Source organism: Caretta caretta, chromosome 24 (assembly GCF_965140235.1).
Source record: "Caretta caretta isolate rCarCar2 chromosome 24, rCarCar1.hap1, whole genome shotgun sequence".
NCBI classification, from domain to species: Eukaryota; Metazoa; Chordata; order Testudines; family Cheloniidae; genus Caretta; species Caretta caretta.
The window spans coordinates 9,773,333-9,798,517 of record NC_134229.1 but is presented as its reverse complement, the minus strand read 5'-3'; the positions used below and the strand labels follow the sequence as shown (position 1 = coordinate 9,798,517).

The window sequence follows — 25,185 nt, the reverse complement described above, 5'->3', positions numbered from 1 at the left end:
CGCTGTATGGTGTTGTTAACACATGTTCCAAACCCCACAACGCTGCCCAAAATGAGGTTGGCAAACAGGTCTATCCTAAACAAAGGAACGAGTGCTCTGCTTAATTTGCATTTAAGCAGTAGACAGAATCATCAAGCAGGAAGGGAATCAAAGAAAGCTCAAACAGGTGAGAAAAAAGCAGCAGGGAAGATCCTTCCACACAGACTCTTTGTCCCCTAGTGCCTAGCTGGAAATGTTTTTCAAGAGAGGGACTGAAATTATAAAAAGGAGGAACAAACACATCACAGGACCCCCACTCCTGCCCATTGCATTCACTGCACCTGAAGTGACAAAAGAAGCATTCGCTGGACTCTGGGAAAGGGGTCCTGATCTATAGTTTGGCCAGTAAAACTGCTGAAACCATGTGATGAGAAATTTTGCTTGAATCTGATAGTTTGTTAAGTTAGATGTTAGTAAACCTCTTATCTTTATTTTTCGTAACCATTTCTGACTTTGATTCCTCATTGCTTGTACTCACTTAAAAGCTCTCTCTTTGTAGCTAAGCGGTTTGTTTTATTGTTTGATCTAATCCAGTGTGTTTAAATTGAAGTGTCTGGGAAAGTCCATTTGGGGTGGCAAGTTATATGCATTTTTTCTATTAAAGCAATAACTGACTTTATATAAACTTGTATTGTCTGGGAGAGGGCTGGGCAGTACAGGACGCACATTTCTGGGGGGAAATCTAAGACTGGGAGTGAGTTGGGGTCACTCTGCAGTATAACCAAGACTGGTAAGAGCACCCAGACATAGCTGGGAGTGACTTGCATGCTGGAGGCTGTTTGTGAGCAGTCCCGCCTGCAGGTTAAGCAGCAAAGCAGTGTAAAGGGCACCCCAGGCTGACACAGCTATTCATTGGTCTGGATTGTATTCCGGGTATGACACACCTCCACAGGAACAGGGGGAGGCATAGGGGGCATGCACAGCACTGACAGACACTGCAATTTGAAAGAACCTGATTTTGCATGCATGAGGCATGTGCACATGTACGGCGGGATCCACAGTGACAGTAACTGGAAGAAGCAGAGGCACTGTCAGGGGCCAGGGAGGAGGGGCAGTGGGAAGGAGCTGAGGACTCTGTGGAGACCAAGGATGCCAGGTGGTAGGAACCAGAGTGGGGAGCTGCGTCGTAGGTGGAACTGAAAGCATTGGAGCCTGGTCATGGGAGGGCACCAGGGATAGTTGTGGGGGAACCAGAGTAGAAGGGACCTGCAGGCCAATAGCTTAGGGAGTCTGTGCAGATAAGCAGGGTGTAGGAGGCAGTGTGGCCTAGTGAACAGAGCACTGGACTGGTTCTATTCCCAGCTCTGCTACTGGCCTACTGGGTGACCTTAAGCAAGTCATTCCCCTGCTCTGTGCCTCAGTTTCCCTGTCTGTAAAACATGCAGTCTAAAGGCCAGAGAGCCATGCCAGCGTGGGCTGCACTTGTTCTCCCTCTGCTGTGAGCTCAGCTAAGCAGAGACAGACCTTCAGTGCAGCACTAGGGGGTGCTGTGTATGGGAGTTTCCATTTTGCAGCTATGGGACAATGCCTGAGATTCGTCTGTGCCATAAATAGAAAATTAGAAATGTGGATATGGAATCAAAAAGCAGGTGATTTCATTCCTCCTGATAAAGCAGTTTCCGCCCATTTCTTATGCAAAAAATATCAGCTGCCCATAGTAGGTGGCAGTCACTTCCACCCCAGCAATTAGACCATACATAGACACATGACCAAACGGTACCACTAGAAGATCTGGTTAAGAGGGTTGGTAGCAGCAGACACCTTGCAGGCAATAGATACAAATGGCTTAATTCTGTAATGTCTCGTAGTGACAGTGGCAGTGGGTAAGCCAAGACTGGGCAGGACATGAGCAATGTATCGAGTGCCGTAGCTCGATGAATTTATTGAGAACAAAATCTTTAACAGCTTTTGCAGAGCTTCGAAGGCTCCAGCTAAAGCAGGTTTCACTCAGCAGCCAAAATGCTGGGAAGGCCATCAGCTGGCAGAATTGTTTTCTGCCCCCTACTGGTGTGTTCTCTGCAAAGAGCTCTCCACTGTTCTGCTGCCCAGGTGCGCTCCTCCCCAGAAGTCTGCATACTAGTGTTAGCAGATGAATTAAACCTTTCACTGAACAGACGTGTCTGTGAGTAACCAGACATGGAACGCTCAGGGGGTGGAATTCTAACACTGCCCCCGAGAGATCCTGGATATGAAGCTTCCCAAATGGGCTGGGAGGCTCCCAGTTGTGGGCACCCACTCCCCCTGTTGCTTTCATTGACAGAGCAAGGGAATTATGCGGGGGAGGCAATCTAGGCTACAGCTCTAGGGTTGACTGAATCGTACAGATCCTTGGGAATAGGCCAAGACTTTAGCCACAGAGACCCTGCGTGCAGCATGGTCACTGTCAGAGAGGGGACGCTGGAGCAGAGGAATAGGACCTAGGGACCCCTTGCTGCTGACTGGAAGAGGGGTGGATAGGGTTTTACAAGGATCGCCAGCCGAATATCAGATATCTGCCAATATCAGGTGGCACATGAGGTCTCTACAAGAGCCAGTGATCACCATAATAATTGTGATTAAGTTCTGATACTGTTTAAGGAGTTATGAATCTGTGCAGAAAATTGTGTTCTTAAGGGCTTGGAGTCCACGAGGGTACGTATCTTGGAAATGTTCCTATCTGGTAGGACATAGCTGACACTTATCTCCCTGTCTGGCCATGGGACTGTGTTGTCTGCCTATTGGCACACTGAGCCAGATACCAATTGAGAGACTGTGAAATCTACAAGAGAAACAAGCAGGGGGTGGGACGGTCCCGTTTATGAATAAAGACAAAGGCTTGGTCTGGTCTGTCTCGGCATGCAAAAGGATGAACTGAATCCTTCCCCGAGGAGGCAAACTGACAGCATGCATATCTCTTGGAGGGAGGGTCACAGGTGGAAAACACTGCAAGGATTTTGGGTGAGCAATATTTTATTAGGCATGAGATTTGCATGAGCAAGACTTCATTAGACGTGAGAGTATCTTATTAATCTAGGATCTAAAATGTGTGATGATTTAATGTCATATGCAGCCATTTGTTTCCAATCTCTCTACTTGCTATGACCGGAGTCTCTGTGCTCTGTTAAATAAACTTAGACTTGTTTAGAGTGACATCAAAGTCTAAGTGCTGTGTGTTAAGCAGAGCGGTGATGTGGGGTGGAGTTGGTACACTAGCGAGTATAGTTTCTTTGGAAGCAGCTGATCAGTGAATACTGCGAGTGGCCAGTGGAGCAGGGGCTGGATGCTCCAGGGAGACAATGGGAGCTCTCGGGGGTTGGTCTGTGGCTACTGCTAAGCAGAAGAGAGACAGCGGGGCCTGTGTAGGCCTAGAGGGGAGGGCTAATGGAGTTGGGGAACAGAGCTGACCCTGGCAGGCACAGACAAGGCTACTTTGTGTTAAGGGCAGGTGGTAGCGAGGTGCCCACAGCCCTGGATACCCCCAGGCAGCATCACAATGGGGCCTGGATCTGATTCTGCGTGGCTCCTTCCATCCCCAATTCTGAGCCCAGCTGCATTTCCCTGGGGCTTTCCTGGTCACGAGGAAAAGTGGGAGCAGGCATCCCCCAGAAATTCATGCCCTCCCACCTGGAGTCACTCCCCAGCCCACGCCCCACAGCAGCAGGGCACGGGTCAGGGAGTCATGTTGGGCTCAGAGTCCTCAGCCCTGTGTAGGCAGCTGCTGCTCCTCTGCCCGCTCAGGACGTATTAACCCTTTGGGAGCCACAGCCAACCCCGCTGCCGCATCCCCCTGTCTGGCAGAGTGGGAAGTGTCAGGATGGATTCAGCGCCACAGTGGAAGCTCCTTTCCTCTCAGTGCTGTCTCTGCTCCCACGCGGCAAGGACGTTCACTGTGAGGATCCCAGCCAGCAGGGTTCCCAGCACCCCCAGCACAAGGATCCCCTTGGCATGGCAGTAGGGCAGTGACATGGCCTGGGGCAGGGTGGGACCTGACGGAATAAATCAGTGGTTAGCAGATTTCCTCAGTCTGGAAAACCCATATCCGCACCAGGTGCTGGGAGCTCCGACTCCGAAGATCCTGGATGGGGATGGGATGGGATGGAGATGCCCAGCTGTTCCCGTTGGGCCGGATGCAGCACAATGCTCAGTACCCCCAGCCATAGATCTTCCTGCCTAGCACCAGGATGGGGTGTAGGAATTGGGGAGTTGCCCTTTAAAAAGCCTGCGAGCCCTCCAGTGGTGCTCACTGTGCCCTAGAACCCAGCCAGAGCAGCAGTGTGTATATATAAGAGCCAGCCCTGCACAGGTCGTTCCGTGCGGCATGCGCTCAAGAGGGAGGGATGGAGCGAGCGTCACCTTCACAGGCCGCCTTGGGGGAGGCGCTGGCTGAGCTGTTGCTAACGGGATTCATGGCTGTGCAGGTGACGGGCAAGTCCTCGTCTCCCAGTCTGTGCTGGACCAGCAGAGATTCCTCAATGGAGAAAACAGGGGCCCCTGCTGAGCGTGTCCAGATGTATTTGATGGTCTTGTTCCCCTCCCTGGCGCTGCAGGTGAAGGTCACATTGCAGATGCTGTTCCCAGCCATCATAGACTAGATCCTGATCTCCGGCTCCGACAGTCGCTCTGGGGCCCAGGTTGGGGGTGGGAAATACAAAATAACATTGTACAGAGGCTGCTGTGGATAGAACCGACTGCAGGTCCCTCCCTGCGACAGCCAGAGGCTACAGTGGTGGGGAGTGCTGAAACCCGAGGGTTAATGGCCTCTCACTTAGAGACTGATTCCCACAGGTGAGAACAATGCCAGCCTCCCAGAGGTTACCTGAGCCCCCCTCCAGTGGCAGACCCTGATTCTGTAGGACTTTCAGTGTTAAAAAGTAAAAAAAAAAATCATTATCTGCCTGCGTTTTGAGGTGAGATTTTCATAATGCTCTGAAAGGTGCAAATAGCTGCCATGGGGGGCGTGTTTGATCTACAATCACAGATCCCCTTAAAACCAGTGGAGGCCAAACATCCTATTTCAGGCTCCACAGAAGGAGCCACCCAGTCCCTTTATATCAAAAACCTCTGCTACAAACAATAGAGGGAATGCCCAAGGAAGGTCAGAGCTAAGCTGTGTGGGCTGAGGGGTTTCTCTGCTTGTAGATACAGGGACTAGGAGACTGGCAGCAGGTGGAGTGTGTTTTACAAACTATCTACTCAAGAAAGACTTTGCCACCAAGGCTATATCGGAAGAGGCACGCCAGCCAACTCTCCTAGCAGAGAAGTGGCTTATATCAGCAAGAGTTCCTTAGCTTATACTAGCTCACCCGATGACATAAACTATTCCAGCAACAGGACCTATTTGCTGGCATAAAAGCATCAACACAAAACCTTTTGCCGGCAATGCTATGGCAGTTAGGAGAAGGATTTTTCACACTCATGACTGACACAAGTATGTCAGCAAATCTTTTAAGTGTAGCAGCCTGAGCTGCCCAAAGCGAGGAGGAGGAGTGAATGTGACAACTCTGAGAGGGAACAGAGATATGGGGCTTCTTGGGCATGGAGCCCACTGGAGGGGCAGATGTGGGGGTTCTGAGCTACCTGCTTTTCTGTATTTCTACTACAGCCAGGGAGATATGACTCTATGGACGTTCTTTGTAAATAAGCAAGATGGCACCAGAGTACCCCTCCCTTGGAGCGTTGATTTCTCCTCCTAGCAGAAAGAAAAGGAGTACTTGTTGCACCTTAGAGACTAACCAATTTATTTGAGCATAAGCTTTCGTGAAGTGAGCTGTAGCTCACGAAAGCTTATGCTCAAATAAATTGGTTAGTCTCTAAGGTGCCACAAGTACTCCTTTTCTTTTTGCGAATACAGACTAACACGGCTGTTACTCTGAAACCTCCTAGCAGAAACAGCCCTGGATGTTGGCAACCCGCTCAGGCCCAAGAGGCAACGCTCCATATGGCACCCAGTCATAATAACTCTCTGCTCTGTGAGGGCATTACAGAGCCTGGATTTGTAGGACTAGAACCCAGCTCTGCAGAGCCCAGGACAGCTAAATTGCCACTGGGAGGCGGTAGAGAGTCATTTCCAAGGCGCACTAGGGACATCAAGCGCTGCAGGAAGTACCACCCGAAGGGACTAGAGTGACAGCACCCTGCAGCCTTCTGATTGGTGCAGGCTCACTATTTAAACTGAGGGTGGACTAGGAAGTTATCTGGGCACCTACATAAATTTCTGGCTTGCTGTGATGTCACACTTCGCCTTGCTTTCTGATCTCTGACCCTGGCCTGACCCGACTCGACCCTCACCTCCTGATTCAAGTTTGGTAACTGTCTCTGATCTCTACTCTCTGACCCTAGCCTGACTCTGACTCTTGCCTACCAAGCCCAGCTTCAGCATTTACTCTGATCCCTGCTTGCTGATTACCACTTCATGGATATCCTTGAACCTGTGGGCACTAGCCCAGCTGTGACCACTAGGTCAGACCACCTACACCCTGGTCCTTTGCACTGGGCCACTTTCTATAAGAGCTGACCTTGCTCTGCTGTACCCAAACTAAGTTTCTGGGGCCCAGTTGCCAACTCTTGTGACGTTATAGCAAGCCTTACGATTTTTAGTGTTGTTTTTTTTATCCTCCTAGTGCAGGAGGATCTCAGCTTTCATTTAAAAAAGAAATAAGTCTGTAGCTTTCATAGCTGCAGGGCAAAGCTTGGTAGCCTGAAGCAAGTGAGACCCTAAAGGCCCCAAAGCCAGAAGGCAACTAACCCTCCACTCCAACATTTATTATTTTTAACATAATCTCATGATCTTGGGGTCCTGACTTTGATTTTTGAATATTTGGGCCTGGTGATACTGTCAGAAAATCACTGGCAATTTTTAAATCAAGATTGGATGTTTTCCTAAAAGATCTCCTCTGGTTAAAATGCAAATCCTTTTGGGGCAGGTTATCCAGGAGGTCAGACTAAAGGATCACAATGGCCCCTTCTGGTCTTGGAATCTATACAAATTTTATGCCACCTGCAAGCCCAGCCCAGCCATCACTTTGATGCTGACCAGTGCTGAAACAGCATTACAAGGTTTCTGCAGAGCTGGGGTCTATTTTAAGCGCAAATCCCCCCTCCCCCTCCACACACTCACTGTGGGTGTGCAGGTCATAGCTACAGAAGATATTGCTATCTGCACTTGCTGTCTCCCAGCTGTACATGACAACGTCTGCCAGCATCAGGTTGCTGATCTCCAGCGAATAGCTCTGGTTGTGGAGTCTTGCTCTCCCTCGATATCTCTCGTCCTCCATCGAAATGTGGGGCAGCGCTCCAGGGGCCCCTGGGGTGATAACTGCTAAAGGCCTACGTGACGCATAGGCTTCAGCATTGGCAGGGGAGGGGCCGTGCCAGGTGATGCTTTTGAAGACTCCAGGATTGAGGAGAGGGAAAACGACAGATTCTCCCAGAATTCCGTTCATTGACACTGGGAGACAAGATACTGTGAACGGACTCGCATCTAACACAGAAGACAAAGGAGACTTGAGGAAACTGATCGAGTTCTGTCCCGCCACTCCCTTCCAGCCCTGGTTTCCCAGCCCTGTCACTTGAAGGGGGCTTTCTGTACAATGGTAATAACCCCCAGCCCTTCTCTAGCGTGGCCCAGGCTGGAGTTTTTCACTCACAGGAGTGATTTGAGTCTCACAGCCCCACTGCGCAGCAGAGAATTACAATCCCAGCCCTTTACAATTCCCCCTCCTGTGCCCCCTGCACAGGGATTCATGGTATTCAGTGGCATTGAGTCACCACACTGGACAGCAGAAGCTCCAAAGAGCCAGCCCCGAGCTTGTATCTCTGTTTAGCAGAGAAGGAAATGGAAGCCAGCGGGGAGGGGCACAATGAGTCACTGGCAAAGCCAGGAATAGGAGCAGCTGGATTCAGTGGCCATGAGTCCAGGCTGCAGGTTTCATGCTGCTTCGCACCTGCCCCATACTCCCTGCTGCCTGTGCAGGGGTGTCAGGGCTTCAGAGAGGCAGCACATCTCGCAGCACAGCCCTCCTGGCTGGCTCCCAGACCTGCATTCTCTCCTTCTTCCCCTAGGCTTCATGAAATACGCTAACTGTGACCAGAGTCTTGTGCACCCAGCCATCTGAGCTGACGCCTGTTCCTCTCTATGCCCAGCCATAGGAGACACACCCCATTTTCCCTCCAGCGCAGGCTGGATCTCAGGGATGGATCACTCGATGATTGCCTGTTCTGCTCATACCCTCTGAAACCCCTGGCCGTTGCCACTGTCGGAAGACAGGATACTGGGCTAGATGGACCATTGGTCTGACTCAGTATGGCCGTTCTTATGACCTCAGACCAGCTAACAATGGGAGCTTCTGTGCTTCTCTTTCTTGCTATTAACCAGAATTGACTTTGGAAATAATGTCCCCATCCCCTTGATGTAACTCCCCCAAGACTGATGGGCCCCGCAGGGTGGATATAGCCCTGCGTCACTTACCTCTGGGCTGGGAAACCATAAGCAAGAAGAGAAGGAAGGCACAGGAAGCTCCCGCCATTGGTGCAGGGTGGGCTGCAGAGCAGTGAGCAGTTGAAGGGCAGGTGCCCCAGCCAATCAGTCAGAGACTGAGGTGATCTGAGCGTCTGAGTCTGGATGACAGGGATTCTGGGATCACCCCACTGAACAAGTGAGGGCTGTGTGAGAATAAATCGAACGTCAGCAGCTTCGAAGCTTCCTTCCCATCATATCTTGATTTAAGTAAGGCTCTTGACAGTCCAACATAACATTTGCATAAGCAAACTAGGGAAATATGGTCTAGATTAGATTACTAGAATGTGGGTGCACAAGTGGTTGAAAAACCGTATTCAAAGAGTAGTTATCAATAGTTTGCCATCAAACAGGGAGGCAGTATTTAGTGGGGGTCTCACAGGGGTCAGTCCGTGGTCCGGGTACTATTCAATATTTTCATTAATTACTTGGGTAATGGAATGGAGAATATGCTTATAAAATTTGCAGATGACACCAAGCTGGGAACAGTTGCAAGCATTTTGTAGGACAGAATTAGAGTTCAGAATGACCTTGACAAATTGGAGAACTGGTCTGAATTCAACAAGATGAAATTCAATAAAGACAAGTGCAAAGTACTTAATTTAGGAAGGAAAAATCAAATACACAACTACAAAAATGGGGAACAACTGGCTAGGTGGGATTACTGGTGAAAAGGCTCTAGCGATGATAGTGGATCAAAAATTGAATATAGAACAATAATGTGATGCAGTTCTGAAAAAGGCTAATATCACTCTGGGGTGTATGAAGAGTGCCATAAGTAAGACACAGAAGGTAATTGTCCCACGCTACTTGGCACTGACGAGGCCTCAGCAGGAGTAGTGTGTCCTATTCTGGGCACCGCACTTTAGGAAAGAGCTGGACAAATTGCAGAGAGTCCAGAGGTGAGCAGCAAAAGCGATAAAGGTTTTGAAAACCTGACCTGTGAGGAAAGGTTAAAGAAACTGGGCATGTTCAGTCTTGAGAAAGGAAGACTGAGGGAGGACCTAGTAACAGTCTTCAAGTACATTAAGGGCTGTTATAAAGAGGATGGGGATCAATTGTCCTGCATGTCCACTAGAGGTAGGACAAGAAGTAATGCACTTCATCTGCACCAAGGGAGATTTAGGTTAGATATTAGGACTAACTCTAAGGGTAGTTAAGCTCTGGAAGAGCCTTCCAAGGGAGGCTGTGAAATCCCTGCCATTGGAGGTTTTTAAAAACAGGTTGGACAACCCCCTGGCAGGGGTGATTTAGGTTTACATGGTCCTGCCTCGCATAGGCAGCTGGACTAGGTTCCTTCCAGCCCAACATTACTGTGATTCTCTGTTCTCCCCTGCAGCAGGACACAGGTTATATGCCCGATCTCCCCATCCCTTCCTGCCTGCCACTCCCTGCAGCAGGTCTCCATGTGGCAATAAAGTCCTTTGGGATGGGGCTCTGACACCGCCCCTTGGGAGATGGTTTCCCCAGATGGTACATCAACCCACCAAGCCAGCTCCCCTGAGACTCAACCTGGACATGCCCTTCCTTGGCACATTCCCATTGTTCCAGGGACTCTCAGTTGGTCATGCTAATAACGCCTTTCCCTCCACGGCGCTCAGGGCCTGTCAGATCTTTGCAGGCTCCCACGGTGTCCCTGTCTCAGTTGTCACATGAGCATTCCCTCCAGATTTAGCTCTTTTAATCTTTCCTCCCTCCAGCCCAGTGACCCTCCCCATTGCTCTCCCCTGAATCAGCTCCAGATTGTCCATCTGCCTCCGGCCAGGGCACAGGGCCAAAGATTGAGGGGCAGACCCCAAGCGCACGCACTGGGCATTGTAAACCAGGACAGATCTATTTACATGGGGATGGGGTCTGCTGCTCCTGAGGAGCCTGCAACAGCCAGGGGTTTGGCTGAAAGCACTGGGGCTCCAGGCTGGGAGGCAAGGCTGAATGGACAGAACCCTGGATCAGCTAGTCTCTTGCCTGGAGTAATTATAAAGGAGAGGAGGTCAGCAGTAAAGGCATAAGATCAGTTTCACAGCCAGGGCTTCCCCCCCGAAGGAGTTTTCGGGCTCTACTCAAAGCAGAGCATCCGGGGATTGTCGTTTGCCAGCCCCTGAGGCCTTTAGTTTTCCGCCTTGAAGGGAGAGAATCCAGAAACCAGGTTTGTGCAAAGCTGCTGAAAGCTCAGCTGTGCTCCAGGGTCATCCCGTGGGAGCAGGGGCCGTAGGGAAGAGGAAGTGACCTCGGGAGTGCAGGAGAGGTTGGGGGTTGTCTCAGATTCACAGGGTCCGGGCTACGCCCCAGCCTTGAAGCAGTCTCCTAGAAGTCACCCCTTTCGTGGGCTGGACCCTATGGGCCCACGCTGCTCCACAAGGGTAGCCCTGCAGCCTCAACAGCTCCAGCGAGCCCTGGTTCTCTCCGGGGCTCCCTGCAGTGAGTCCTGCCAAAGTCAGACTCCTGAGACAGACTTTACATCTTTAAGGAGTGATGCAACTTCAGCGAGTATTTGCAGGGACGCCAGGCAGCCATGTCACAGCAAGGGGACATTTATTAGTCACCTGGAATACAACATCTGGAAGTCTTTAGGTTAGCGGCAGAGAGGTAATTTTGAGAGAGAGCTCATATCAGAGAGAGCCACGTGGCCTGAAATCGATGTTCTGCTGAATACAAGTAGTCTCTTCTTGTCCCTTGTGTGTGTTCCCAATCCCAGCAGTAACCTTAACACTCCGCCACCTCTTAACTTTGTTCTGCAGCACAGGGCTTTTCGCTGTACTTCCCCGCAGAGAAGTGGGTAGGTGGGGGAAGTAGCTTACTCTAGGAGTTAACGTTCACTCAATGTGGCTCCCATTCAAAGGTGTTGATTTTAGCACAGACAGCCCTTGTGCCTTGGTATCTCAACCTTCTAGTCCTGATCTCCCGTGTCCCAGGGAGAACATGAATTCTTTCCCCACAAGGAGTAGCAATGCCGAGGGAGGTGGGTACAGGGCCACAAGAAAGTTCACAAAAATATTACCAATGATTCCTACATTTGTCACAGGAGGCCAACTGTCTTACAAGGCTGAACCTTAGACTTCCAAAGTACACTGTGGGTTGGAATTCCTTCCCACCCTTCCCCAGCACCGAGGGGGCACAGGAGGACGATCCCACGATAACCAGTAAGAAACATTATCACAGGAAGAGAGTCAACCTGTGCCGAGCACAGGAAACAAGATAACCAACTCCAGCTACACGGTGCCTGGGAACTTATCTTCCTCACCGGCAATGAAACCAGGGTGGATAAAAATCAATGATTTTTTTAATTTAAATCGGATTTTTGATAGGTTTTTTTCCTTAAAAAACATTTTATCTAAACATAGTTTTAATTAAGATACATTATAGCTCAAACATATCTCATCATGGAATAGTGATTATAAATTCTAATTCTATAGTATGAGACAATATATTCACGTAATGTTTAAGAAAAGTTTTGTAAATGAGTTCCAATAGTTCATGGATTAGGGACCCAATTTTATGGAGTTCCACAGGCTTCTGTACAGATTATTTAGGTTAATCTTTCTATCTACCCAATGGGACTCAGTGCTCAGTCTAGAAGATACCATCAGAGATGCTTAGTTTTGCAGTTCTCAAACTGTGGATTTGTGTCTCCAGAGGTAACATTCTTAACAGCAAAAATGTTTTAAAATAAATAAATAATAGAGAGAGGTAAGAAATAACAAATCTCAACTCTATTGTCCCTCTGCAAATCTGTGTACATAGAGTCAATCCCTTACTTCTCTCTAAAAGTGCAAAGTTTCAAAAAGTTCAATAAATAGAAGATTTTTGGGGGTGGAATAGATCTGGACAAGGAGAAAAATTCTGGAGATAAATGTGAGAAGCAAAGGACATATGCTTGTTTTGTTAAAATATTATATGTTTGCTGTTGAAGAAAAGAATCCAGAATACTTAACGTTGTTGTTTTAGTTAAATAAAACAATTTAAGTGTCTGTCTGGTGATGTTCTCCTCCTAATACAGCATGGCAAGAAAATCCTCCAAATATTAATCATTAACTTGTTGAACTGGAGATAGTTCACCTCCCAATGACTTCGAAAATATCTGCTTCAATTACCTTTGGTAAATGAAATAACCAAACAATCATTCATTTTCTGATATAGCTGTAAAACTAATCTGAAAAGTTTTCAAAATAAATCACTGTTTACAAATGTATAGTGTGTACCTTCTAAAAATGAAACACATCTATCTCTGAGTTGTGAAGAATATGTATTAAGGTTATAACCAACAAGAATGCACTTTTATGTAGAAAACCATGATTAAATCGAGTCTTCCTGACTAGTGATTTAAATCACAAATCCACCCTGAATGAAACCATCACTGAATGCTGAGTTCAGCTCTGGTGTCCACACTTTAAAAAGGATGTTGACAGATTGGGAAGGGTTCAGCAAAGAGCTACAAGAATGACTTAAAGTCTAAAGAATCTCAATCTATTTAGTTTATCCAAGAAAAAGTTAAGGGGTGACTTAATCATGGTCTCTCGGTACCTAGATTTCAGACACTGGAGGGCTCATGGGTGGCACGTAATGGAGCCTGGGGAAGGCTAAGCCTCCCTAAACCTTGCGGGGTGGGAGGGGGCAATAGCAGATTACCTCACTGGCCCATGGGGACCATGCCCTGGGGTCCCAGCCAATTTGGGGCCCCTGGAAAAATCTCCCCCTGCCATGGTCCCAGACGGCAGGGGCACAGAGCTTTTCCAGTCTCAGGGCCACAGCGGGGCAGTGGTGGCCAGAGAGGAGCCAGTGGAGGTGGGTCTCATGGAGAAGAGGTGTAGTGGGAGCAGAATGGGGACAGGGCTGCAGTGGAAGGGATGGAATGAAGTAGGGCCATGGACTGGGTGGCAGCTATGGGGTGGCACTGTGGTCCCAGCTGGGCCAAGCTCTCAGCCTTGCCTCCCCCTCCCCCCCAGGCTCTCAGCCCTCCCCTCCAGCCAGGTCCACAGGGGAGGGGGCGCTGAGAGCAGCAATCGGAGGTGTGGCCTCGGCTGGGAGAGGCAGGGCCTCAGCCGGATGGGGTGGAGCAGGGGGCTAGCCTCCCAAGGGGAAGCTTCACCTGCCACCCATGAGAGGGCTCTTTAATCTAGCACGGGATTCTCAAACTTCATTGCACCATGACCCCCTTCTGACAACAAAAATTACTACATGACCCCAGGAGTCGGGATTGAAGGCTGAACCTGCCAGAGCCCCGCTGCCCTGGGGGGCCGGGGGGGCAAAGCCCGAGCTCTATCACACCGGGGCCGGGGGGGACGAGGAGGAGGGCAAAGCTGAATCCCAAGCGCTGCAGCATCCCCCATGCGATCTGCTCGGATATTTCTATGGCTGGCACGTAGTTGCACTTGCACAGACTGTTCTCTCCACAGGCACAGGAGATCCAATGCTTTTTGCCTGCTCTAGTACCTCTCTGTGTGCCTGGAGCCAGCATGGTTAGCTGCACGCAAACAAAGGTGAGCTGCTAGGTGTGCTCACCAAGGGGAGCAACCAGGAAAAGACATTTCAGAACCACGCAGGGTTTTTAAAGTGGAGGAGGCAGGCTTCTAGTCTCTGTGACCCCTGCGCAGTGGAGTTTAAAATTGTGAGCAGAGCAGTGACTGTCATGAGGACTGGGGCATTGTGGGGCAGCGACTGAAGGACCGTTAGGGTCAACACAGATCATGTAATGTCTACACTCGCATTGTGTTGACTAAAGTAGTTTGACCATGGCATGGCACCTTTCGGAGAGGTGGTTTTACTGCATTGCCAGTATGGGCCACTTACGTAGGCCAGAGACAAATTTAAGCATAAACACATGCACAAATAGGTCCACGCATGGCGTCGTACATCAACCTAACTGTAACGTACATCAAGCTGGAGTTAACTAACATGAGATAAAAAGAAAAGGAGTACTTGTGGCACCTTAGAGACTAACCAATTTATTTGAGCATGAGCTTTCGTGAGCTACAGCTCACTTCATCAGATGTATACCGTGGAAACTGCAGCAGACTTTATATACACACAGAGAATATGAAACAATACCTCCTCCCACCCCACTGTCCTGCTGGTAATAGCTTATCTAAAGTGATCAACAGGTGGGCCATTTCCAGCACAAATCCAGGTTTTCTCACCCTCCACCCCCCCACACAAATTCACTCTCCTGCTGGTGCTAGCCCATCCAAAGTGACAACTCTTTACATAATCAAGTCGGGCTATTTCCTGCATAGATCCAGGTTTTCTCACATCCCCCCCACCCCCATACACACACAAACTCACTCTCCTGCTGGTAATAGCTCATCTAAACTGACCACTCTCCAAGTTTAAATCCAAGTTAAACCAGAACATCTTGGGGGGGGAGGGGTAGGAAAAAACAAGAGGAAACAGGCTACCTTGCATAATGACTTAGCCACTCCCAGTCTCTATTTAAGCCTAAATTAATAGTATCCAATTTGCAAATGAATTCCAATTCAGCAGTTTCTCGCTGGAGTCTGGATTTGAAGTTTTTTTGTTTTAAGATAGCGACCTTCATGTCTGTGATTGCGTGACCAGAGAGATTGAAGTGTTCTCCGACTGGTTTATGAATGTTATAATTCTTGACATCTGATTTGTGTCCATTTATTCTTTTACGTAGAGACTGTCCAGTTTGACCAATGTACATGGCAGAGGGGCATTGCTGGCACATGATGGCATATATCACATTGGTGGATGTGCAGGTGAACGAGCCTCTGATAGTGTGGCTGACGTTATTAGGCCCTGTGATGGTGTCCCCTGAATAGATATGTGGGCACAATTGGCAACGGGCTTTGTTGCAAGGATAAGTTCCTGGGTTAGTGGTTCTGTTGTGTGGTATGTGGTTGTTGGTGAGTATTTGCTTCAGGTTGCGGGGCTGTCTGTAGGCAAGGACTGGCCTGTCTCCCAAGATTTGTGAGAGTGTTGGGTCATCCTTTAGGATAGGTTGTAGATCCTTAATAATGCGTTGGAGGGGTTTTAGTTGGGGGCTGAAGGTGACCGCTAGTGGCGTTCTGTTATTTTCTTTGTTAGGCCTGTCCTGTAGTAGGTAACTTCTGGGAACTCTTCTGGCTCTATCAATTTGTTTCTTTACTTCTGCAGGTGGGTATTGTAGTTGTAAGAAAGCTTGACAGAGATCTTGTAGGTGTTTGTCTCTGTCTGAGGGGTTGGAGCAAATGCGGTTGTATCGCAGAGCTTGGCTGTAGACGATAGATCGTGTGGTGTGGTCAGGGTGAAAGCTGGAGGCATGCAGGTAGGAATAGCGGTCAGTAGGTTTCCGGTATAGGGTGGTGTTTATGTGGCCATTGTTTATTAGCACTGTAGTGTCCAGGAAGTGGATCTCTTGTGTGGACTGGACCAGGCTGAGGTTGGTGGTGGGATGGAAATTGTTGAAATCATGGTGGAATTCCTCAAGGGCTTCTTTTCCATGGGTCCAGATGATGAAGATGTCATCAATATAGCGCAAGTAGAGTAGGGGCTTTAGGGGACGAGAGCTGAGGAAGCGTTGTTCTAAGTCAGCCATAAAAATGTTGGCATACTGTGGGGCCATGCGGGTACCCATAGCAGTGCCGCTGATCTGAAGGTATACATTGTCCCCAAATGTGAAATAGTTATGGGTAAGGACAAAGTCACAAAGTTCAGCCACCAGGTTAGCCGTGACATTATCGGGGATAGTGTTCTTGACGGCTTGTAGTCCATCTTTGTGTGGAATGTTGGTGTAGAGGGCTTCTACATCCATAGTAGCCAGGATGGTGTTATCAGGAAGATCACCGATGGATTGAAGTTTCCTCAGGAAGTCAGTGGTGTCTCGAAGGTAGCTGGGAGTGCTGGTAGCGTAGGGCCTGAGGAGGGAGTCTACATAGCCAGACAATCCTGCTGTCAGGGTGCCAATGCCTGAGATGATGGGGCGCCCAGGATTTCCAGGTTTATGGATCTTGGGTAGTAGATAGAATGCCCCAGGTCGGGGTTCCAGGGGTGTGTCTGTGCGGATTTGATCTTGTGCTTTTTCAGGAAGTTTCTTGAGCAAATGCTGTAGTTGCTTTTGGTAACTGATCAAATGAGGTCAGTATCATCTCCATTTTACAGAACTTCTTCTGTATTTTCCACAGTATGCATCCGATGAAGTAAGCTGTAGCTCACGAAAGCTTATGCTCAAATAAATTGGTTAGTCTCTAAGGTGCCACAAGTACTCCTTTTCTTTTTGCGAATACAGACTAACACGGCTGTTCCTTTGAAACCTAACATGAGATACAATCCTAGTGAAGACAAGGCAGTTTTATGATTTTTGGACACGTAAGCCGTTTGGGTTAAAGCTATGGGGGAGCCTAGTATTCACCTTGACCTGCTAACTCATGGGAAATTAAGAACATCCATACTGGGTCAGACCACTAGTCCATCTAGCTCAGAAGCCTGTCTTCCAACAGTGGCCAGCACCAGATGCTTCAGAGGGAATGAACAGAACAGGCAATTGTCGAGTGATCCATCCTGTCGTCCACTCCCAGCTTCTGGCAATCAGTGGCTATGGACTCCCAGAGCATGGGGTTGCATCCCCGTCCATCTTGGCTAATAGCTATTGATGGACCTATGCTCCATGAAGTTATCTAGTTCTTTTTTGAACGCAGTTATACTTTTGGCCTTCACAACATCCCCGGTAAGAAGTTGCACAGGTTGATTGTGTGTTGTGTGAAGTACTTTCTTATGTTTGTTTTAAACCTGCTGCCTATTAATTTCATTGAGCAACCCTTGGTTCTTGTGTTATGTGAAGGAGTAAATAAAACTTCTTTATTCACTTTCTCCACATCATTCACAATTTTATAGATCTCTACCACATCCCTCTTCACTCATCTCTTTTCCTAGCTGAAAAGTCCGAGTCTTTTTAATCTCTACTCATGCAGAAGCTGTTCCATACTCCTAATGATTTTTGTCGCACTTCTCTATACCTTTTCCAATTTTAAAATATCTTTCTTGAGATGGGACGACCAGAACTCCATGTAATATTCAAGATATGGGTGTACCATGGATTTATAAAGTGGCATTATGATATTTTCTGTCTTATTATCTATCCCTTCCCTAATGGTTCCCAACATTCTGTTGGGATTTTTGCCTGCCACTTCACACTGAGCAGATGTTTTCAAAAAGCTATCCACAATGACTCCAAGATCTCTTTCTTGAGTGGTAACAGTTATTTTAGAGCCCATCATTTTGTATGCATAGTTGGGATTATGTTTTCCAATGTGCATTACTTTGCATTTATCAATATTGAATTTCATCTGCCATTTTCTTGCCCAGTCACACAGTTTTTCCTTTTGTAACTCTTTGTAGTCAGCTTTGGACTTAACTATCTTGAGTAATTTACTATTAATTGCAAACCTTGACATCTCATTATTTACTCCTTTTCTAGTTCATTTATGAATATATTAAGCTGGTCCCAGTACAGATCCCTGGGGGACTTGCTATTTACCTCTCTTCATTGTGAAAACTGACCATTTATTCCTACCCTTTATTTCCTATCTTTTAACCAGTTACTGATCCATGAGAGGACCTTCCCTCTTATCTCATGACTGCTTACTTTTCTTAAGAGCCTTTACTGTAGGACCTTGTCAAAGGCTTTCTGAAAGTCCAAGTACACTATATCCACTGGATCACCCTTGATCACGTTTGTTGACCCCCCTCAAAGAATTCTCATAGATTGGTGAGGCATAATTTTTATTTTAAAAAGTCATGCTGACTCTTCCCTAACAAATCGTGTTCATCTATGTGTCTGATAATTCTGTTCTTTACTATAGTTTCTACCAATTTTCCTGGCACTGAAGTTAGGTTTACCAGCCTGTAATTGCCAGGATTGCCTCTGGAGCCTTTTTTAAAAATTGGGGTCACATTAGCTATCCTCCAGCCATGTGGTACAGATGCTGATTTAAACGATAGGTACATAACACAGTTAGTAGTTCTGCAATTTCATATTTGAGTTCCTTCCAAACTCTTGGGTGAATACCATCTGGTCCTGGTAACTCCTCACTGTTTATCAATTTGTTCCAAAAAACACCTCTACTGACACCTCAATTTGGGACAGTTCCTCAGATTTATCATCTAAAAAAGAATGGCTCAGGTGTGGGAATCTCCCTCACATCCTCTGCAGTGAAGACCAATGCAAAGAATTAATTTAGCTTCTCTACAATGGCCTTATCTTCCTTGAGTGCTCCTTTAGCACTTGGATTATGCAGGAGCCCTACTGATTGTTTGGAGGGCTTCCTGCTTTTGAGATACTTAAAAGTTTTTTTGCTGTTAGTTTTTGAGTCTTTGGCTAGTTGCTCTTCAAATTCTTTTTTGGCCTGCACTTTTGCACTTGATTTGCCAGAGTTTATGCTCCTTTCTATTTTCCTCAGTAGGATTTAACTTCCAATTTTTAAAGGATTTTTTTTGCTTCAAACTGCCTATTTTTACTTTATTCTGCGTTTTTTTTTTTTTATTTTGAGTATACATTTAATTTGAAACTCTATTATGGTGTTTCTAAAAAGTTTCCATGCAGTGTGCAGGCATTTCACTTTTGGGGCTGTGCCTTTTAATTTCGATTTAACTAGCTTCCTCATTTTTGTGTTGTTCCCTTTTCTGAAGTTAAATGCTACTGTGGTGGGCTTCTTTGGTGTTTTTCGCCCCATAAGAATATTAAATGTAATTATATTATGGTCACTATTACCAAGTGGTTCAGCGATATTCACCTCTTGAACCAGATCCTATGCTCCATTTAGGACTAAAACAAGAATTGCCTCTTCCCTTGTGGGTTCCAGAACTAGCTGCTCCAAGAAGCAGTCATTTATCTCTGCATTCATCTCTGCATCCCCTCCTGAAGTGACATGTACCCAGTCAATACGGACATAGTTGTGAAATCCCCCATTATTATTGAGTGTTCTATTTCTATAGCCTCTCTAATCTCCCGAAGCATTTCACAATCACCATCACCATCCTAGTCAGGTCATCAGTGGAATATTCCTACTGCTATACTCTTATTATTCAAGCATGGAATTTCAATCCAGAGAGAGTCTATGGTACAATTTGATTCATTTACAATTTTTACTCTGTGCTTTGGCTTCACTAGGACTTCACCTCGAGTTCGCTAAATTGAGTAAACACTATTTTCCCTACTGAAGACAAGACCTTTCTGTTTTCTTACACTTACCTTAGGATGGGCTGTTTCTGGCTCCAACCCATGCAAAGTCCCCTAGCTCCAAGCCTAGTCCATGTGATCGCTAATAGCCCCACATCACTTCAGGGCCTACAACATAGTTCCTCCAGCTGGTTCCCTAGGCAGGTGTAATCATGGCTGTCCTCCAAGAACCTGTTTCCCGGGGCCAAGAACTGTCTTCTTCGGTATCTGTCTGCACGGCACTTAGCACAGTGGGTTCCTGATCCTTAACTGGGGTCTCTTGGCACCACTAAAATAGATGAGTAAGAGCAACAAGAATCATTTCGGTCTTTTCTGGTTTCAGGCTGAAGGATTTTTCTGCGTGCCTCTACGTATGATTGTTCACTGTTGGTTTTTTTCAGGGAGTTGGGAGTCAAATCCATTTGGGGAGCGGCAGCCCCGATTATTGTGTGGGGCAACGGTAGGCATGCCACTCACCCCCTTTTACAAGTCACACCCTGGGATGAGGAAGGGCTGAACCGGGTCAGGTTGTTTCTGAGCTTGTGGCTTCTATAGGGTGGGTACTAAGATGGGAGGGGCACTTGTAAGGGACCTCCCAGGTGTGGGCACCTCAGAACTGAGGGCACCTGGTAAGGTACTTGTGGGGCTAGGCTGAGGGCACCTCTGGGGGTGTGGAAGGGGGGGCGAGCTGGGGACACTGACAGGGTGGATATGGGAGAGGGGGGCGCCCAACAGGGGACGCCCCAAACCCATCGCCCCACACGCACCAGCCGCCTCACATTCATCCTTGGCGCCTAAAGCGTCCACCGAGCGCCCGGCCGGGACTACAACGAGGGCACCCCCACCGCTCGCTCCTCTGCCTGGTATTAACTCCGTCATATACCTCCGCCGGAAAAAAATAATCCTGGCGGGCGGGGGGTGGGGTTGCCCCCTCCCCAAGCCAGTGGATCGTTAATGATCGCTCGAGTTACCCCGCGCTGCAATTGCCGCCGCACTGGGCGGACCCGTGGGGGGGGGGGGCTAATTTTAGGGCCCGGGAGCTGGGGGCCCGTGGCGGAGGGATACAGCCGTGAATCGATAGTGCGATTCCCCCCACACATTGTTACTGCCCCGTCTCCCTATAACGGTTTGTGCCCCCCCCCCGCGGGGCCGTGTGACGGGAGCAGCTCCAGGCTTTGAGCAGCCTCTTCCCCCACTCAGTGTATCCCTCCGCCGCGGCACCGGGGGGAGTGGGGGCTCCTTCCACTTCCGGGTCCGCCATTTTGTCTCCCTCCCTCCCAAGCAGAGGGGGGGCCGTTAAAAGCAGCTAACCCCAGCGACCCTCCCCCCCCCCCCTCGCCCGGGACGCCCACGCTGGCGCCGCCGGGGGCCGCCTCCGCCTCTCAAGGGTGAGTGGGGGGTCACTTTGGGGGAGGAGGCCCCTTGGGGTGGGGGTGCCCTGCCTGGAGGGGAGGCTGGGGGTTGAGGTCTTTGCTCCCCGAGGTTGGGGCTGAGGGAGGGAGCCTGAGGTGAGCCGCCGCTGGGGGGCTCCTCGCTCTGGGTTGAGAAGGGGGAATCCCCGTGGGGGTTGAGGGGCTGGCGGGGAGCGGCTGTTGCAGAGCCGTGGAGGTGGGGGCGGCTCCTCCCGGACCCGGGATCAGTGGAAACCCGTGCGGGGATTGAGTCGCGTCGCCTCCCGGCTCGGAAGGTGAAAGCGACGCTTCTAGCCGGAGCGCTTCTCCAGACACCTGTGGCTGCTGGAGAGGAGGGGCGCCTCCGGCGTCAGATCCGAGGGAGACCCCGAATAGGGTGGGGGGTTGTGGGCACTGGCGGGACGCCGGGCTCCTGATGGGTGATGTTTGTCGTGACTCCGGAGTTAGGTTGCAGCGCGATGCGAGAAACGGCGAGTTTGGGAGTTCTTAAAATAAATTTAACCCCCCCTCCCCCCAGCGTTAAGCCCCAGTCCCGCAAATGCTTCCACCCGTGATTAACGTTATGACTCAACCGAGCTGTTCGTGCGTGTCAAGTTAAGTGTAAAAGCGTTTGCGGGATTGGGGCTTAGAAGACTGTTAAAGGAGCATTGGAAATAAAGGCTGGCCTACCAAGAATCAAGGTAAGTAAAGCTAAGGCCGTGATGATCCTGCTAACTCTTGCCTGTGTTTACACACGTGCATAATCTTCTCAGAGTCCATGCTTATGTACAGAAAGGCCCTGATCCTGTAGTGAGCTCTGCACGTGGGTGCCTGTGCTCACTGTAGGATTGGGCTAAAGTTAGACATATGGAAGCGTTTGTGGGTATGGGGTCGTACCTGCAAGGTTTAGTAACGAATACAGGATGCTTTAGCATGGTGCAGAGCTTATTTAAAGTGGCCCTTCTAAGATGTCATCATGCAAGCTGAATGAACGACTAGAAGTAGAGCAGGGATTTTTTTTCTTCTTTCAAGTTTGTTTCCCTGAACATCAGGTCTTTATGACAGAGCTAAAAATTGTCACACTCCTGCCTTTTATGTTTAATACTTTGCCTATAATAATTGTCATTTAGGTTTAAAATACTGTCTTGTAAAATGGGACATTTTACATGGGGAAATTCTATATTGGCTATGTTACTTGAGGAGAATTAGGTTTTTTTAAAAAAAGATTATTTTACTGACATTTACTTACTTGGGGTTATTTATGGTATATTTGGACACTTCTGTTGAATTGTTCAATGAAGTGGTATAACTTTTTTCATAAAGCTTTTCTCTCAATTAAAGACCTGATGGATTCACTGATTGACTATGCAGTTCAGTAGTGGTATGCACAGACATTCACTTGTAGCCATTTGAAGAGTCTCACACCTAAATTAATACTTAGGCTTGAAATCAGTTCTTCATAGGAATGAAATGCCACTGTATCTGTGTCAGACAAGAACTTCAGATCCCCTGATTACCGTATTTATTATACCTTTAAAGTATAGCTTGAAAAACAGAGGCAGCGTTGCTTAGTAGACTTAGCACAGGACTAGAACCCAGGAGTTCCTATTTCCAGCTCTAAAACGGACTACCTTTATGAACGTGGACAAGTCACTTTATTTTTCAGTGACTGCCAGCTGTAAAACGAGGACAAGGATACCAGCCCCTTAGCTCATGGAGGTGGGGTGGTTGTGAAGATGAAGTAATTAATCTTTGTAAAATGCTGTATATACTAAGTGTTGCTGTTGCTATGGTAGACTTCAACTCAGGTCCATATTGAGCCTCTGAAGTAAACAGGGGTACATGTGAGCCATTGGTCTGTATCTGCTGATGCAGTTGCAGGATCAGGGTTGCATTTTGCATTCCTATCATGTTGCAAGTATTGAAGATTAAAAATATGTATATTTTCATAAACACTTAACTCATTAAGTAATTTAGTGGCCATATCCAGCATAGATTGATTTCCAGTGTGCATCTATGTCCTAGTCTAGCTGATGATATTTTAGTCACATTGCACATTTAAAGTGTTTTTTTTTTCCCTGTTTTAAAATGCAGCTTTCTGAAAATATTTGTTCCCATGTATAAAGATGTCGTTAGTGGACCTCGGAAAGAGGTTGCTAGAAGCAGCTCGGAAAGGGCAAGATGATGAAGTTAGAACATTAATGGCAAATGGTGCCCCTTTCACCACTGACTGGGTATGTTTTTAATAGAAAAGGCTACTTTTTCCAAAAAGGTATTTACTCCAACTAAAATATAGAACAGATCCTTTGAGGGCAGCCTGAGCGGGGTAGTTGATAATCTTAGAATCCTAATTGAGCTCCTGGGCACCCTCTCTCTGTAACTGTGTGATGATGACCAGACTGATTAACTGTGATGTTTCATTGCTGGGAAATTCAAGCAACAAGCATTTCTAGTCATGCACTTTGGAAGTGTTTATGCAGACTTAGGCCTTGATCCTGAAAGCTGGTCAACGTTGGCTGACCCCTGTTATTCACAGGAGGCCTCCTGCAAGAACTTTACTATCATGGAGTAGCCCCATCGGAGTAAATGGGGCTAGTCCTGGGTAGTAAGGTTAAGTATGGGTCTAAATAGTTACAGGATGGGGCCAACGCATGGCATTCATGCTCCTGATAAGTTCCCAGTGTAGCCAGTTTGGGTGCTGCTGTTATAGAATGTTGAGCAATATTTTACCTTTTCTTGTGTATGCAGGTGTTTGATCACTCCTTTTGAGTCTTCTTTAAAGTGATCCTTAAATGTCAATGTTTTTCAAACTATATTAACTTGCTAAGTACATTTAAATACTGAATTTAAAGCTTCGAAGAGGGAATTAGAGCACTAAGACTAACGCCTTTTTTGATTTTTGTAGATATGTTTTCAATGTTCCATTTAAAGTAATTGTATATCAGATCTCATTTGACAGAACTATAGTTCAGTGATCAGTTTATTTGTTAACATAACATTTGCCTCAGTGCATGTGATCACAATCTAATTTTGTTTGCTTTCTACACACAGACTATAATCCCAACTATTCATTTATATAATTCGTGCTTGTTGCAGGGTCAGTTGCTGATTGGTTTGCCCCCTTCTGGCACCACAGCCATCCCTCTGCATTGGGTTCCCCCTGCCAGCAGTTGCTCTCAAGGCCCCATTGTGATCTATCCATTACACTCAGCCCTCTACCACTTCCTGACATTCAGCCCTCTGGCCAGGTTGCTCTTGGTTTTTCCCCTTGCCCCTGTGCATTTAGGGGTTTGTACCTCCCCTACTGTGGGGGATGTGATGGGGATGTAATTATAGTTCTTTAAAATTGTTGAACGCATTAATGGAGATAAATATGTGCTTCCACACCTATGTTGAACAGATAACTTCTTTAAAAACATTTTTTTAATATACAGCTTGGGACATCACCTCTTCACCTTGCGGCCCAGTATGGCCATTATTCAACAGCGGAAGTGCTGCTTCGAGCAGGTGTTAGCAGAGATGCTCGAACCAAAGTGGACAGGACACCACTGCATATGGCTGCAGCTGATGGACATACACATATTGTAGAATTGCTAATTAGGGTAAGTGAGATGTTGTGTATCATCAGTCTGCAGAATATAAATTACATTGTAATGTCCCTTATGGGACATTTCTCTCTATGTGAAGAAGTTATTGGTAGATTAATGCCAATTAAATATTTTTATTGGTAGGATGAAATACAAAACTTCTTCCCCCTCTTAAGTATCATTTAAAAAACTTTTCTAAGGAAACCTCAGAATTGTTCAATGAAATCACTCCTTAATTTAGGACTTATCTACACTGGCAGTTAACAGCGCTGCAACTTGCTTGCTCAGGGATGTGAAAAAGCACCCCCCCACCCCAAGCGTGGCAAATGGCAACACTGTAAAGCACTAGTGTAAACAGCGCCCCAGTGGCGGGAGCTACACTGCTCATTGAGGTGGCTCTCTCCCAGCTCTGCGCCGCAGCCACCCAAGGCATGTTAAAGCGCTGCTGCAGCGGAGCTTTAAAGTTGCAAGAGAATCATAGACTGTCAGGGTGGGAAGGGACCTCAGGAGGTCACCTAGTCC

At 47.7% G+C, this 25,185-nt stretch overlaps 1 protein-coding gene and 1 pseudogene across 10 annotated transcripts in view; one reads left to right on the top strand and one right to left on the bottom strand.

The window, feature by feature from the left end:
- Positions 1-2,970: 2,970 nt before the first annotated feature.
- On the bottom strand, positions 2,971-20,617 carry LOC125625792 (SLAM family member 9-like; annotated as a pseudogene).
- Positions 20,618-20,894: 277 nt separating this feature from the next.
- Positions 20,895-25,185, top strand: part of GABPB2 (GA binding protein transcription factor subunit beta 2) — a 35,363-nt gene continuing 31,072 nt past the window's right edge. For 2 of the 10 annotated variants that reach the window (XR_007353607.2, XM_048827961.2), the window contains exons 1-4: positions 20,895-21,073; positions 21,615-21,777; positions 23,171-23,310; positions 24,511-24,678. Coding sequence is in view for 8 of the 10 variants with exons in the window: in XM_048827961.2 (XP_048683918.1) it covers positions 23,203-23,310; positions 24,511-24,678 (276 nt within the window). In the remaining 2 variants the exon portion in view is untranslated. The remainder of the gene's footprint in view (positions 21,074-21,614; positions 21,778-23,170; positions 23,311-24,510; positions 24,679-25,185) is intronic. The other 8 variants (XM_048827963.2, XM_048827962.2, XR_007353606.2 and 5 more) reach the window with 6 other exon arrangements.